Here is a 17,054-nt window from a genome sequence, read left to right as displayed (position 1 = left end):
AGTTAAAAAAAGGAAGTTCCATCTTTATGTTCCCACTAGGTACCAGGCAGCGGTGTTTTGATAACCCTCCCTCCTCCTCTTCTCTTGGTTGCCTCCATAGCCTCAATTTATAGCATTTTCCATTTTTCATGGCTGCTTTCACATCATTGAAATGTTTTCACTGAATACAGAGTTAGGAAGAGACATGCCCAACTAGTTCTGGCAAATTGATATAAGCCAGTTTCAGCACACCATTGCTGTCAGGTTATATGTGGTGAAGTCTTGGGCTTCATCTAAGATATCCTATAAAATTTTTAAAAAGAGAAGTGTGGTTTCTATATGTAGTATAGGTATATGTTTCTTCATGAGCAATGAATAAAGCGTTTAATGAATAAAGTGTTCATTAAGCAATGAATATTTAAAGAAATAAAAATTCTGTTTACTTCCTGATAAAAACAAGTTACATGTCTCTGGACCCTCTCTGTGCTTGTGCCTTCACAAGGCATGCTATCTATGTTTCCCTTAGCAATACATATCCCATCTTCCTCAAAGTTATCTCTCCTCTGAGCTAGTTTTTAAAATTTCTAGCCAACTTCAGCATAAAATTCTATAAAAATGAGTTTGAATTTGTTGTCATTTATTTATTCAACACTTACTGAGCTTTTAATGTGCCAGGTACTGGGAATGAGAACATGATTGTACAGACCTTATTACTGCCTCTAGAGCCTATCATAGGCATTATATACCTGATTATACAATTATTTAACTGAATTTTTGAAAAATGTTATAAGGAAATATAAGGTGCTCATAGAATATATGGGCTTCCCCAGTGGCTCAGTGGTAAAGAGTACACCTACAATGCAGGGGAGGCAGGAGATGCGAGTTAGATCCCTGGGTTGGAAAGGTCCCCTAGAGGAGGGCATGGAAACCCACTCCAGTATTCTTGGCAGGAAAATCCCATGGACAGAGGAGCCTGGCAGGCTACAGTCTGTGGGATCTCAAAGAGTCAGACACAACTGAAGCAACAGCACCCACACAGGCATGCAGGCATACAATGTATACTGGTGATGGTATGTGATAAAATTAAACAGATTTGATACATATGATTACATGTTGGCATAAAAGGAAAAAAACCACAAGCTTTCTTATAGAAAGCAGTAGAGAAAAAAACAAAAGCTTTCTCTAAGTCTTTTTTGTATCACATGTGCCAATGTCCCAGAAGTCAAAATAAGTTACATGGCCAAGCCAGGATTCAAGGATTAGGAGAACAGATTCTACTATTTGATGGGAGAATCTCCTAAAATATTGTTGCCATTAAAAAAAAAATCTGCAACATTATTTCCTATTTGTAAACTTCTGTGTAGAAATGTTACAAGTGTTTTCCCTCTTTGCTTTCAGATGTTTTAATTTTTTAATTCCTTCAGTTTCACAGTTTGAATTCCATCAACTGTCTTCATGGAAATCTTTTTTTCTTCAAAAAGTCTTCAGTTTTTCCAGGCAACCCTTCTGTCTTTAATTACCACAATTCTTAGAATGAGCCACTTTCTACATATACATATGTCTTTCAGATTAATACAAGTCTAAATCTGGAAACTTTTGCAGTTTTACCTTTTTGCTCATATCCTACCAATTTCCCTGAAGCAAAGCATCAAGGCTGTTCAGAAATCATAATTTAGTTAAAATGAGGTTGAGGAGATGGGGAGCACAACCTTGTCTTTTGCATTCGTTTTTTTAAAGTATCCCAGAACATATGTTGATCTCTTTTCCTTATAAAATAAAATAGCAAAACATAAATATTTGAAAATAATAGTGAAACTGAAAGCTTTTGTAATTACAAAAATGCATGCTCTATCTCACCTTACTTTTCTCCTGCTGTTAACATGCACCTCACATTATTCCCCCAAAGTGTTCTTCTATTTTTGTGCGATTTATCTTGTTTTTCTAGATTTCCCACTCCTCCATTTCCCATTCCCTAGTTTAATACTCAAGTCCTTTTCCATGAAACTTTCCTTGATTGCTCAGGTTACCTTTGATTTCACTCTCTTGTGAACTCCTACAGCATTTACTGCTTGATACAACACAAGAATATTAGCTTTAATAAGGGGTTTTTTTCTACTTTTTATTTGTTTCATTGATTGCTATTTGCTTTTCTGGCATTTGATTTTTGAACAATTGGATGACTATCTTTTTTTTTTAAGTGCAGGGATCATATCATATAAGCATTTCTTATTATTCCTGTTTCTTGACTGATTTTGACTAGATTCCCTTTGAGCACCCTAAACATCCAACATCAGGCTGTCTTAGAATCTATCAAGATGAGAAATTCTCTTTTTTTTTTTTCTTAGAAAATACATGTTATTAGGATTCATTCATTTATTCAAGAAATATTGAGGCTTATATCTTCCAAGATAAAAGCTAACATTGATATCTCAAGGTACAAAGTAATTTAGTTGTTATGTTTTGATAACAACTATCAAAAACTTGATAAATACAATCAAGATAGTATTATAAACTTATAAGAAATATTATATTTTAAAATATTCCACAGTATCTTCTAAACTAGTAAACCTCAAACTGTGATTTCTTTGATGAACAACTTTAGCACTTTCAAGATTTTTATTTTCTGTATAGAATAGTCACAGTCACGTGGTCTTTTGTTTTGTAATCATTACATATACGGTCCTAGCGTCAGGTAACTATGACCAGCATTGGTGTGACTTTTTAATTCTTTCAGCAAAATAGCATGAGAAACAACAGTGCAGTAAGTAGCCTAATAGCATCTCTTTGCAATGTACACACACACACTCACTCAACACCCTCCTGGTTTCTTTTCTTGCTCTCTATAGCTCTAATCTCAGAAGAGAATTTCTGTTGGACTTACAGCTCTTTGATATGTTATGATAAATGATGGCTTGTTGTGTTTTCTGACTCTGTTAGAGTACCCATGGAATTAAAGATCACATGCTTATTCAGCTTAATGTACTTGACCTTTTCCCATGATTGGCATGTCTAAATAAGTGGCTGTAGCAACTCAGTAATTATGCACCAGCTGTGTTATATATTCGACTTCATTTCACGGAAAAAACACACAGTTCTCTTCAAGAGCAGATAGCTTGACCCCTTTCCTGCCAGCTAAATAAAGCAGAGTAGTTAATTAGTATTATTATGAATCGTAGTAGGATTCCTTTCCATCCCCAAATGCATCTCTTTTCTCAAAGCATTTTGTAAACACTCAGTATACTATGACCACAGACACATAAAGTGTTGTTTCACTACTGGTATTTCCTACATAATGAAAATATTTACAATAATTCTGGACCTGCTCAATAAGATAGTTCCCCACAATATAAGGGTCAGAAATCCAGGATTTGTTAACAAGATTTGTGTTCAGAAAGCAGTATTACCTTTAATGAACCCTTTGTTTTTCTAATGGGGAAACTATTTTTCCTCAGCTGACATACAAGTAAATTTCAAATGAATTCTTGTGTTCAGTGCTTATTTCTTTTAATAGCAGTGTTGCATTCTCACTTCTTTAAAATATATTCATATCTAAATTTTTATTAAATTGGGTTTCTTAACATTATGTAAAATTAATTCTTATTGACCATTTTGATGAATTTAAGAAATGCTCATTTGAAACAGTTCCTTTTTTTTAAATTTTATTTTATTTTTAAACTTTACAATATTGTATTAGTTTTGCCAAATATCGAAATGAATCCGAATAAAATTCTGGACTTTATAATAAAATAAAAATTGTTCTGTATCTAATCTTGAAAAATAAGTCTAGTCATGTTTAATAAGTCATTTCAGAACCATGTCATTTATCACTAAGTTTCTTGAATTCTTTATCTTCTAATATTAAATTTTGAATATAATATTGTAGGAAAATTTTATGATAACATTAACCTGGAAATGTTACTTGTATATGTTTTTCTACAGAGTCTGAGGTGTTTCTCTAATTTCTTAGGCCAGGCTTTATATAGTTAGGATTAGAAAAGTTGGCAATATATCGAAAAGCTGGAAGACAATGAAGTAAGACAGAAAATTTGTCTTCATCTTTCTTTAAGCCATTGAGAGTGAGTAACATGAAGAGGGGAGGGAACTAACCCGTGTCTACCAGGTGATAGGCAACGTGTTCAGTATTTTATACCAGTTATATTATCTCATATAATTTTTGTAGAAAATCTCCTAAATCTATTGATAAATTTTTAATACATATATTATTTAATTCATCCTAAAATCAAGCACAACGTTTCTGTATCAAAGGAGGACTATTATTATTTAACAGCAGTAACCACATTTGTTCTTCACACCCTATTCTTCCCCTTCAGCATAATGAGATGAGAACCAGATGGTAATATGCATAGAAGGGGAGCCCCAAAATTATGAATCTGGAAATTTATATAGGAACTACTATATAACAGTCTTTTTCCATCTTGAGAGGCAGATAAATCTTTTCTACCTTATGTAAACATATCTCAGGGAAGATAAGGGGAAGGTCCCCAGTTTAAACCCTTTGGAATACAAACCAGTAGCTCTGGAACTTTTATTATCTTTTGAAATCTAAACATATAAATAGGGGAGATAAGTGTCTATATCTCTTTGAAGGTCTCTATCTTTTACAGTTCAGTTCAGTCGCTCAGTCCTGTCCAACTCTTTGCGACCCCATGAATGCAGAATGCCAGGCCTCCCTGTCCATCACCATCTCCCGGAGTTCACTCAAACTCATGTCCATCGAGTCAGTGATGCCATCCAGCCATCTCATCCTCTGTCGTCCCCTTCTCCTCCTGCCCCCAATCCCTCCCAGCATCAGAGTCTTTTTCAATGAGTCAACTCCTTGCCATGAGGTGGCCAAAGTATTGGAGTTTCAGCTTCAGCATCAGTCCTTCCAAAGAACACCCAGGGCTGATCTCCTTTAGAATGGACTGGTTGGATCTCCTCGCAGTCCAAGGGACTCTCAAGAGTCTTCTCCAATACCACAGTTCAAAAGCATCAATTCTTCGGTGCTCAGCTTTCTTCACAGTCCAACTCTCACATTCATACATGACCACAGGAAAAACCAAAGCCTTGACTAGACAGACCCTTTGTTGGCAAAGTAATGTCTCTGCTTTTCAATATGCTTCTAGGTTGGTCATAACTTTTCTTCCAAGGAGTAAGCATCTTTTAATTTCATGGCTGCAGTCACCATCTGCAGTGATTTTGGAGCCCAAAAAATAAAGTCTGACACTGTTTCCACTGTTTCCCCATCTATTTGCCATGAAGTGATGTGACCAGGTGCCATGATCTTAGTTCTCTGAATGTTGAGCTTTAAGCCAACTTTTTCACTCTCCTCTTTCACTTTCATCAAGAGGCTTTTTAGTTCCTCTTCACTTTCTGCCATAAGAGTGGTATCATCTGCATATCTGAGGTTATTGATATTTCTCCCAGCAATCTTGATTCCAGCTTGTGCTTCTTCCAGCCCAGCGTTTCTCATGATGTATTCTGCATAGAAGTTAAATAAGCAGAGTGACAATATACAGCCTTGACGTACTCCTTTTGCTATTTGGAACCAGTCTGTTTTTCCATGTCCAGTTCTAACTGTTGCTTCCTGACCTGTACATAGGTTTCTCAAGAGGCAGGTCAGGTGGTCTGGTATTCCCATCTCTTTCAGAATTCTCCACAGTTTATTGTCATCCACACAATCAAAGGCTTTGGCATAGTCAATAAAGCAGAAATAGATGTTCTTCTGGAACTCTCTTGCTTTTTCCATGATCCAGCAGATGTTGGCAATTTGATTTCTGGTTCCTCCACCTTTTCTAAAACCAGCTTGAACATCTGGAAGTTCACGTTTCACGTATTGCTGAAGCCTGGCTTGGAGAATTTTGAGCATTACTTTCGTAGCATGTAAGATGAGTGCAATTGTGCAGTAGTTCGAGCATTCTTTGGCATTTCCTTTCTTGGGAATTGGAATGAAAACTGACCTTTTCCAGTCCTGTGGCCACTGCTGAGTTTTCCAAATTTGCTGGCATATTGAGTGCAGCACTTCCACAGCATCATCTTTCAGGATTTGAAATAGCTCAACTGATTTCCATCACCTCCACTAGCTTTGTTCATAGTGATACTTTCTAAGGCCCACTTGACTTCACATTCCAGGATGTCTGGCTCTAGGTGAGTGATCATACCATCGTGATTATCTGGGTCTTGAAGATCCTTTTTGTACAGTTCTTCTGTGTATTCTTGCTACCTCTTCTTAATATCTTCTTGCTTCTGTTAGGTCCATACCATTTCTGTCTTTTATCGAGCCCATCTTTGCATGAAAAGTTCCCTTGGTATCTCTAGTTTTCTTCAAGAGATCTCTAGTCTTTCCCATTCAGTTGTTTTCCTGTATTTCTTTGCATTGATCGCTGAGGAAAGCTTTCTTATCTCTTCTTGCTATTCTTTGGAACTCTGCATTCAGATGCTTATATCTTTCCTTTTCTCCTTTGCTTTTCACTTCTCTTCTTTTCACAGCTATTTGTAAGGCCTCCCCAGACAGCCATTTTGCTTTTTTGCATTTCTTTTCCATGGGGATGGTCTTGATCCCTGTCTCCTGTACAATGTCACGAACCTCAGTCCATAGTTTATCAGACACTCTGTCTATCAGATCTAGGCCCTTAAATCTATTTCTCACTTCCACTGTATAATCATAAGGGATTTGATTTAGGTCATACCTGAATGGTCTATCTTTTTAGGCAATCTTTAACTTCCAAAGTTTACCCTGTAACCTAGGTTTCAGTTTATTTGGTGTATAATTCTCTAACCATACAGACAATATTTTCTCTATTTCATAGCCATAAATTGTGGCAATTTCAGTATCATTGCACTGAAATTTGTGGCCATTAGCTTTGTTTCTATTCTTGTTTTTTAGTGTGTTTAGTAGCATAATGCATCATTATGTCTGTTATCTATGTATTTTACTAAAAATATCATCTCTATGAAAAGATTTATATGTGCAATAAAAATTTTTTAAGCAGAAACTATCGAGCACCATTCTAGATACTTGGGATACATCAGTGATCAAATTAGAGATCCCTGCTCTTCTGAAATTTAAAAACTTTCAGAAGAAACTAGAAATTCAACACTAAACATTTATTATGCTTATGTAAATAACTTAGTATAGAAAGTTCCTGGTGGCAGTGAGGATGCCACGGAAGCCAGTGTGGCTGGAGTGGAGTGACAGGGAAATCAGCAGGGGAGGCGATGGAAGAGCTGACAGGAATGGGGAAATCTCAGGGGACATGCGGATCTCAGAGGGCCTCATAGAGCATTAGAGAAACCTTGGCCTTTTCTCTGAGTGAAACAGGTTAGCAGAAGATTTAGCTGAGGAATGACATAATCTAACCTGCCTTTTAAGAGAGCTACATTAGCTGCTGCATTTAGAACAGATTGTAGGGGTTAAAGGTAGATTCAAGAAGACCTGTCTGGAGGCTAATGCAGTAATTCAGGTTGGGTGTCATGTGGCCTGACCAGAGCAGTGAAATTAAATAATAAGCAGACAAAATTTGGATATATTTTGAAAGTTGTCCCAACATTTTTTCCGATAGGTTTGGTTGTAAGCTTAAGAAGAGAGGTCAAAAATGATTCCAAAGTTTTTGTTCTTCTGAGCAACTTGAAAAATGTTTAGTCATCAACTGAGATAGACAAGATTTTGGGGGAACAGTTTATTTGGGGAGTTGTGTTGGGATAGATTAGGAGTTTAGTCATGAACATGTTGATCTTGAGATGTCTTTTAGACATGCAGTGGAGGTATCAGGTAAGCAGTTGGATATGCTTGTTTGGAGTTTGGGAAAGAAGTTTGAGCTGGAGATAGAAAATTGGGAGCTGCTCACATAAAGGTTGTATTAGGGGCAGATTGAGGCTTTGTGTGACCTTAAGCTTAAGCAATTTTGAGGATTCTCTAAGAGAAAGAATTCAGAATTTGAATTCAGATTACATACAAAGGTGAATATTATTTATAATGAGAAAAATCATAACACTTATTTGGAAACTGATAAGCAGTGCAAAATCATAACATTTGGAGAAATGGCATATTTTTAAAAACTGCCTGACATACCTCTGCTCAATGGACATGGGTTTGAGCAAACTCTGAGAGAGAGTGATAGGAAAGCCTGGCATGCTGTAGTTCATGGAGTTGCAAAGAGTCGGACATGGCTTAGTGACTGAACAACAGCAACAACATACATCTGTAATACTTTTCTTCCAACATTCTTGAACTTTAATGTCAAAGATTTTAAAACATTATTTTCTGTTGAGAATATGGAAAGTTAAATCAGTCTTTATTATGATTAATTAAAATTTAATTTTTACTAGTGATAGTCTAGAAAGATTTCTTTCATCTTTACAACTTACTTACAATTTTATGAAAATTTTCAGGGTTGTCTTAAAGTTTAAAACTTCTATGAAGCTTCTTGCATATATAACCTGAAAGATGTGGAAGAATTTTCCAAAGACTAACTCTGACTCTATGCAGTTGAATCCATGCTTCTTTTCCACTGCCCACATGCTTCCAATACTAGGCAGATTATGATACCTCTTGATATTATGGCACCATTTCAGCCCTGAACATTCGTGTCACAATGTAGCACAATGAGTATAGGCCACTGGAAATTATTCCTACTTTAGGATAGTCAGGATAGCTAACTAATAATTTACTCATATCTGGAAGTGATTGTGAATCACATAAACATGTTCCTTTAAACCCAACCTAAATGTATCTCCAACTCTATTTCCTCTTGTTATTGTTGTTTAGTTGCTAAGTCATGTCCAGCTCTTTTTGTAGCCCCATGGACTGCAGCCTGCCAGGCTCCTCTGTCTGTGGGATTTTCCAAGCAAGAATACTGGAGTGGGTTGCTATATCCCTCTCCTGGGGATCTTCCCTACTAGGAATTGAACCTGTGCCTCTTGCATTGGCATATGGATTCTTTACCACTGAGCCACCAGGGAAGCTCCTATTTCCTCTTAGTTTCCCCAAAATGTTTCCAGATACACAATGCCCCCCCATTATGAAGGTGTTTTATATTTACAAACTTTCCTAAAACATATGACCGTGAGAACATAATTCTTTAAAAAATTAAAAGACTACTTTTCAGAGCAGTTTAAGGTCTGGGGAGATTATACAGAAAATACAGAGTTCCCATATGCTCTTTCTCTCCCCTGCACACAGTTTTCCTATTATTAACATTTTGCATTAGAAAGTGAAGTCGCTCAGTCGTGTCTGACTCTTTGTGACCCTATGGACTATAGCCTATCAGGCTCCTCTGTCCATGGGATTTTCCAGGCAAGAGTGCTGGAGTGGATTGCCATTTCCTTCTCCAGGGGATCTTTCTGACCCAGGAATCGAACCCAGGTCTCCTGCATTGCAGGCAGACGCTTTACTGTCTGAGCCACCAGGGAAGCCCCAACATTTGTCACAAATGATAAAGCAATATCAATAGATTATTATTAACTAAACCCCATAGTTGACATTTGGATTTACTCTTTGTTTTGTATATTTCTGTGGGTTTTGGCAAGTGTACAATATTACGTATACATCATTACAGTATCATCCAGGATACTGTCACTTCTGTAAAAATGCCTGATACTCCACCCCTTCATCCCTAATCCCGCTCCCTGAACCCCTGGAATCTCTGACATTTTTAGCTGTCTCTGTGGTTTTACCATTTCCAGAATGTCATATACAGATTAGCATCTTAGAGTATGTTGCCTTTTCACTGACTTCTTTCACTCAGCAATATGAATCTTAGTTTCCTCTGTGTCTTTGTTGTTGTTGATACTCCATTGCATGGATGTACCACAGTTTGTTTATTCATTCACCTAGTAAAGGACATCTTGGTTGTTTCCCGGTTTTTGATGATTATAGATAAAGCTGCTATAACAATTTGTGTGCATGCTTTTGCATGGGCATTAGTTTTCAACTCATAGTGTCAAATGGCTAGTGAATAAATTAGCACTTAGATTAGGATCTAGACACAGACCTTACACCTTTCACAAAAATTAACACCAAATGGATCATTTACCTAAATGTAAAAAAAATTATATAACTTCTAGAAGATAACATAGGAGAAAATCTAGGTGACCTTGAGCTTGGAGGTGACTTCTTATATGCAACAACAAAAAGCACGATCCATGAAAAAATTTCGATAAATTAGACTTCTTTAGAATGAAAACTCCTACTCTGTGAAAAACACTGTTACGGGATTGAAAAGACAACTGCAGACAGGAGAATACACTTGCAGAAGATAACTGATAAAGAACTGTTACCCCAAATATACAAAAAACTCTTAAAATTCAACAATAAGAAAATAACCCAATTACAAAATAGGAAAGGATCTGAAGAGAAATCTCAGCAGAGAAGATATATAGATGGTAAATAACATATAAAAAGATGCTCAACATCATATGTCATTAGGGAATTGCAAGTTAAAGCAATTAGATACCATTACAGTACTCTTGCCTAGAAAATCCCATGGATGGAGGAGCCTGGTGGGCTGCAGTCCATGGGGTCGCTAAGAGTCAGACACGACTGAGCGACTTCACTTTCACGTCTCACTTTCACGCATTGGAGAAGGAAATGGCAACCCACTCCAGTGTTCTTGCCTGGAGAATCCCAGGGATGGGGGAGCCTGGTGGGCTACCGTCTATGGGGTCGCACAGAGTCGGACACGACTGAAGCGACTTAGCAGCAGCAGCAGCAGCACACGTCTATTAGAATGGCTAAAATCCAAAGCATTGGCATCATCAAATGTTGGCAAGGATGTGGTGCAACAGGATCTCTCATTCTTTGCTCATTGGAATGCAAAATGGTACAACTACTTTGGAAGATAGTCTGATAGTTTCTAACGAAGGTAAGCCTAAGCTTACCATATAATCCATCAATTACACTAATAGTGAAAAACCCAAATGAGTCTTCTTTTTAACCAGCTCTGTAGGATTCTGTGTCAGGACATTCCTTCAGAGTGTTCTTTCTTTTCTGACCTAAAGACATTAGGTCAGCTCTGTGTCTTGGCATCCTCTTTTTATCTGGATATATTTGGATATAGTTTCAGATTGTTTATTTCAGCCTTGACTTGGCAACTTCTTGGATGTTACTTCTGGAAATTGCCCATGATATTCACATTCTACAAACAAAGGCAATATTCATTACCCTCAAGCACGCCCTGTGGACTGGCCGGTCAGGTCCACGATTCTCCTTATCTTTGTCTGTCTGGTAATCAGTTCAGTTCAGTTCAGTTTCTCAGTCGTGTCCAACTCTTTGTGACCCCATGGACTGTCTGGTAATGGCTTTCTTCATTAACAATTGTTAGGAGAAGGCAGTGGCAACCCACTCCAGTACTCTTGCCTGGAAAATCCCATGGATGGAGGAGCCTGGTAGGCTGCAGTCCATGGGATCACAAAGAGTCAGACACGACTGAGTGACTTCACTTTCACTTTTCACGTTTCACTTTCATGCACTGGAGAAGGAAATGGCAACCAACTCCAGGGTTCTTGGCTGGAGAATCCCAGGGATGGCGGAGTCCGGTAGGCTGCTGTCTATGGGGTTGCACAGAGTCGGACACGACTGAAGTGACTTGGCAGCAGCAGCAGAAACCTTTACAACCTTTAAGGCTTAGCTCTAGGAAATAGTCACTGTCTAAACTTACAACTTTTATTCATTTCCCTATCCACTGGAACTGCTCTCAAGAAAGTTACAGATAAACATTAATTTCCAAATGTAATAGCTAATTTTTAGTCAATTTTGTTTGACTCCTTTATAGCATATAAGGTGGTAACTCTCACCTTCTTAAAACTCTTTTTCTTTGGTTTCTTTTAAAATTTTTAAAATTGTGAGCTGAAGCATACATATGGAAAAGTGCACAAAGCTTATGTAGAAAGTTTAACAAATATTTTTAAAGCAAAAACTTCTATCATGAAAGAACATTTTTAGCACCCAGAAGCTTTTCCTGTGGTAAGAAGCAAGTGTTTAATCTCCCATGTTTAATTTAATTGGAAATTCACTCTTCATTTTTTTTATTGTTTCTTAAGTCTTTGATTTTTTTCTGTAACTCTTTAGTGTTAGTTTTATGCAAGTCTCAATCTTTGTTGCTTTATACCTTCTTCATGGTTAATAACCTTCAACTTACTAGCATAGAGGATTACAATGTAGTGATGGCCAAGTAATTCAAAATTATTAATGTTAAATGCCAATGTTTGTGACTTATTTTAAATATTTAACTTTGTGGTATGTCCTGTTATCTTGTAAGGTAAGTTCTCCTTCCTAGAGCTTCCTCAAAAGGTTTTTGTTATTTTCCTTTTAATTAATTCATTAAAATTTTATTTTTATATGTTTTAAAGGTTACAGTCCATTTACAGTTATTACAAAATATTGGCTATATTCCCTGTGTTGTCCAGTATATCTTTTAGCCTATCTTATGTCCAATAGTTTGTAGCTTCCACTCCCTCTCTTCTATATTCCCCCACCATTGGTAACTGCTAGTTTGTTCTCTATATCTGTGAATCTGCTTCTTTTTTCATTGTATTCACTAGTTTATTGTATTTTAGTTTCCACATATAAGAGATATCTTACAGTATTTGTCTTTCTCTGTCTGACTTATTTCACTTAGCACAGTGCCTTCCAGATCCATCCATGTTGTTGCAAATGGCAAAATTTCATTCTTTTTTTAATGGCTAAGTAGTATTTAATTGTGTGTGTGTGTGTATACATACACATACACAGGGCATCCCTGATGGCTCTGCAATAAGAAATTAGCCTGTAATATAGGAGATGCATGCGAGGAGTCTTTGATCCCTTAGTCGGGAAGATCCCCTGGAGGAGGGCATGGAAACCCACTCCAGTGTTCTTACTTGGAGAATCCCATGGACAGAGGAGCCTAGCAGGCTACAGTCCATAGGGTTGAAAAGAATTGGACATGACTGAAGTGACTGAACACACACACACACAGATATATGTCACACCTTTATCCATTCATCTGCTGATGGATACAGGTTGCTTTCATATCTTGGCAATTGTAAATAATGCTGGTTATTTTTATTTAAAGTTTTTCTGAGTATATTTTAGATTGTTCCACTTCTGTTAAAATAATGATGTTGGAAATTTTCAATTTTTTCAGTATATAGATTAAATCATGTCTTTTTGAGGGGGTGGGTTCACATCTTCAAATTGATTCTAATATGTACATTCAGAGCAATATACCATACTTGTGAATGCTAGTTTTTTATATAAATTGGAGAAGGCTGAAACCAGCTGATTTGTAAGAATAAAATAATGTCTTATGTGTATTTGCATCCCTGATACCCATCACAATACCATTCAGTAAGTTGTTCATTTCAGTAAACATTTGCTAGGCATCTGTTACATGCTAGGCACTGTGTCAGGTGACAAAGATACTGACACATGGACCTTCCCCAGACAAGATTCCTAAGAAAACTACTTATAAGTAAACAACTACAATCAAGTGCTTTGATGTATATGATTAAGCACCAGAGAATCCTAAGGGGAAAAACGGCCATGTATATTTAGACTGAGGGAGTATGAAAAGTTTCATACATGGCATAATCCTTGAACTAAGACGTGGGAGATGAGTTAGGTATTCATCAGGAAAGACAGATATTTCATACAATTGGAAGAACAGTACCAACATTAAGTGAAAGAGAGACTTGAGAACACCTGGCAATTTAGGAATAAAAGGATACATGCTGCCTTATCGTGTGTGTGGCAGAGTGGAAGCCTAGGGAAATAGGCAGATGTCAACTATTGTTTGGCTTTATAGATACTAAAAGCTTTATCCTTTAGGCAACAGAAAGCAATCAATGAGTCTAAAACAGGGGAGTAATGTAGTCAGATTTGCATTTTGGGAAAAAATGGCATCAGTATTCAGAATGGGACAAGATTGGAATTAGAGAAGAACATGCTATGGAGAATGCTCTAATAGTCCTGGTGAGAGATGAGGGTCCAAATTAAGACAGTGACACCAGAGATATTGAAGAGAGAATGAATTAATGAGATGTAAAAGAGGACCTGGTTACAAACTGGATGTGCTTTGAGATGACTGGACAGAGCTTGCATTTACTGAGATAGGTGTTGGATACATGATACTTGGGAGACAAAGTAAAGGATGAGTCCCATGGAATTTAACATGCCTATGGGCAGGATGTCTAGGTGAATATGTCTAATATATTGTTATATAAGTCTATAGTGTAAGAGAGAATTGGTGTCAAATCCTGGGGATCCCAATCTTGAATGAATAAATAGAAAGAGAGCCAGAAAAGGAAACTAATTTGAGCAAAAAAAGAAAAATAAAGGAGGAGGATGACCTAGAGAAAGTTAAATCATAGAGAAGAGAATGGTCAATAGTATCAAGTGCCACAGATAGAAACAGCAGAGCCTAAAAATTTCACAGGATTTGACATTACTAGGATCTTGGTGAAATCTGTTTTAATTAGAGATAATGATCGTTTCACACACCTAACTGTGAAGGGAAGTGAACTGGTAAAATAACTGGTTAGTTAAGTGCAGGGAGAAAATAGAACAAACTTTTTTAATGAAAAAAATATAAATTATGGGGAATAGACACAGGGGATTATTGTGATAGTTAATAAAATAATGGTGGTTATAAAATACTATATAACCAAATACTTAGTAGTGTAGATGTTTGATAGACCTATGTACCAAAGTACAGTGCTAAGCTGCAAGCTTATCACATCATAAATACTCAAGAACCATTTGATGGATTGAATTGTATTGGGTTTCCAATAACAAGTAAATAATCATCTTCTGTGCCTTGGAATAGCTCAGAGTTTAATTTGTGTATTTACTTCTGATAAAGGTCATCGGACACTATTTATTGGCGTTCATGTGCCCCTGGGAGGAAGAAAAAGCCATCGACGTCACAGGCATCGTGGTCATAAACACAGAAAGAGAGACAGAGAGAGAGATTCAGGACTAGAGGATGGAAGGGAGTCACCTTCCTTTGGTAAGAATCTTCCTCTTTGTTGTAATTAAATTTATCATTGTGATATTACACTTGTTTAGACAATCCATACTTAGCAGTAATGCTTCATGCTTATAAAATTGTCTATACCTTTATAAAAGATGTTGGGCAGATTGGGGGAAAGTGGGAGAGAGAATGTTTCATCTTTTTCTCTTGTGCATCTGTTTTGTGAAGGTGAGAATTAGATTTGTGATTGAGGAAATACACTTAAGTAGTAGAATTTATTGTATTAATTCTTAATAATTTATACAAATAATAGTGCTTGCTCTAAGTAGTTTGAAAATCCAGACAGAAATGTCTTTATCAAGTTCCCATTTAAACTACTGTTGATGCTCTCCAAATTTCACTGTTAAGATGTGAAATTTCTATTTTAAATGTTATTCCTTTGAAAGTGTACAGTTGACCTTTGAACAATACAGATTTGAAGTTAGAGTGTCTACTTGTACATGAGTTTTTTTTTCAATAGTAAATACCACAGCACTACATTGTTCGTGGTTGGTTGAATCCATGGATATGGAACCAGATATGAGTGACCATAAATTATATATGAATTTTCAACTGGGAGGAAGGTCAGTTCCCCTAATTCTCACATTGTTCATGGGTCAACTGTATACAGAATATCAAAGCCCAGTGATATGGAAGTTACTAACAATTCCTGAGTGCCATGAGAGTCTGTGTATATGACATAATTAAGAACTTGACTTTCAGTTGTCTGACCGTCCCACTTCCTGTGACCTCCTTCACTGCTCCTTGTTCACTTACTCAGCTGTGGTCACGTCATGCCTCCTCTGAAGTCACTAATGCATTCATTTTGCTCTCTGACCACAGCTTCTCTCATTTGCTTGTTCAACTACTTGGCCTCTCTCCTTTTTTTCTATCCATGTTACATTTATTTCCTTATCCTACTCTGATTTCATGGCCAATTTTAGTAGTACTTTTGCTAATATTCCAAATTACCTTAGGTTCCCTGTTTTAGTTTTATCCATACCTTCACCTCTACCTTAAAAACCATATTTATGTTGGGGTTCCTCCATGTGCCTACTTCCCCTGGTAGGCATGCTCTGCAAGTTGTAGTCATTCAACAGGCAGATTGTAGCAATTTAAATTCATTACGCAAGTGGGAATTCCCCAGTGGCCCAGTGGTTAGAACTCAGCGCTTTCACTGCCAAGCTGGGTTTGATCCATGGTCAGCACAGGTGTGACAAAAAAAAAAAAAAAATGTTAGTAACCATGAACCTTCAACACTTTCTCCCAATTCTATTGCATTTTTTCAATTTTTGTAATAATTATTTTTCAATCTCCTTCCTTCTCTAACACCTCCTTTTTCACAGTCACTTAGCAGCCGCTTTCTACTTCAAAAGGAAAATATGTCACCAGAAAGAATTCACTCACCTTCCCTCCCATATAAACATAAACATATACCTATATCTGCAACTATGTTTTTTCCAATTTAACAATATGGGAGTTTTCAATTATGTTTATTTCCTATTCCCTCCCACCTGGAAATTTACACAATTTATAATCTAGTTGATTTCTTCTTCTCAACTGGATTATTCTTGTCATCTATGCTTCCAACTTCCTCAAACCCACCTTCCCCCGTCAGATTGTATTCAAATATGAGGTTAAGTTAGCATATTAAGTTTAGGGTAACAATTTTACTTTTAATACTCTATAGGCACTGCTTTATTCAATACCTGGTTTTGCTAAGTGTTGCAGAGAAGTTTTTAGTCTCTCTATTTTTTCATTTTTTAAATTTATTTATTTTAAGCTTGAATGCTTATAGTTTTTGTTTGTTTGTTTTTTTTGCATTCTCTTATTTAAGAAAACTTGCTAAGATAGGCCTAATGGTGAATATATTAAAACGCCTTTACAGTCTGCACACACTGATGTATTCCATTTAGAGAACATTTTCTTGTCTTTTCTGATTTTGTTCCACTTACTTTGGTCTCTTCTTTGAGAATTATTAATACATCTGCATCTTGGATTTATGATATCTGCTCTTTGTCCTTTTTTTGTAGCTTGAAGTTAGTCTCTCATTATTCATTTGATTATCTGCAGTATCAGTTCTGC

The 17,054-nt window shown here is 36.6% G+C and overlaps 1 protein-coding gene across 8 annotated transcripts in view; it reads left to right on the top strand.

Moving 5' to 3' along the window:
* Nucleotides 1–17,054, top strand: part of SLC4A10 (solute carrier family 4 member 10) — a 343,442-nt gene that overhangs the window by 148,521 nt on the left and 177,867 nt on the right. For all 8 annotated transcript variants that reach the window (XM_070804212.1, XM_070804218.1, XM_070804214.1 and 5 more), the window contains one exon: nucleotides 14,820–14,966. In XM_070804212.1, coding sequence (XP_070660313.1) covers nucleotides 14,820–14,966 — 147 coding nt within the window. The remainder of the gene's footprint in view (nucleotides 1–14,819; nucleotides 14,967–17,054) is intronic.

The sequence above is a fragment of the Bos indicus genome, chromosome 2 (genome assembly GCF_029378745.1).
Source record: "Bos indicus isolate NIAB-ARS_2022 breed Sahiwal x Tharparkar chromosome 2, NIAB-ARS_B.indTharparkar_mat_pri_1.0, whole genome shotgun sequence".
NCBI lineage: Eukaryota > Metazoa > Chordata > Mammalia > Artiodactyla > Bovidae > Bos > Bos indicus.
Note: the sequence above shows the minus strand (reverse complement) of the source record. Positions and strands in the feature narration are given on the sequence as shown.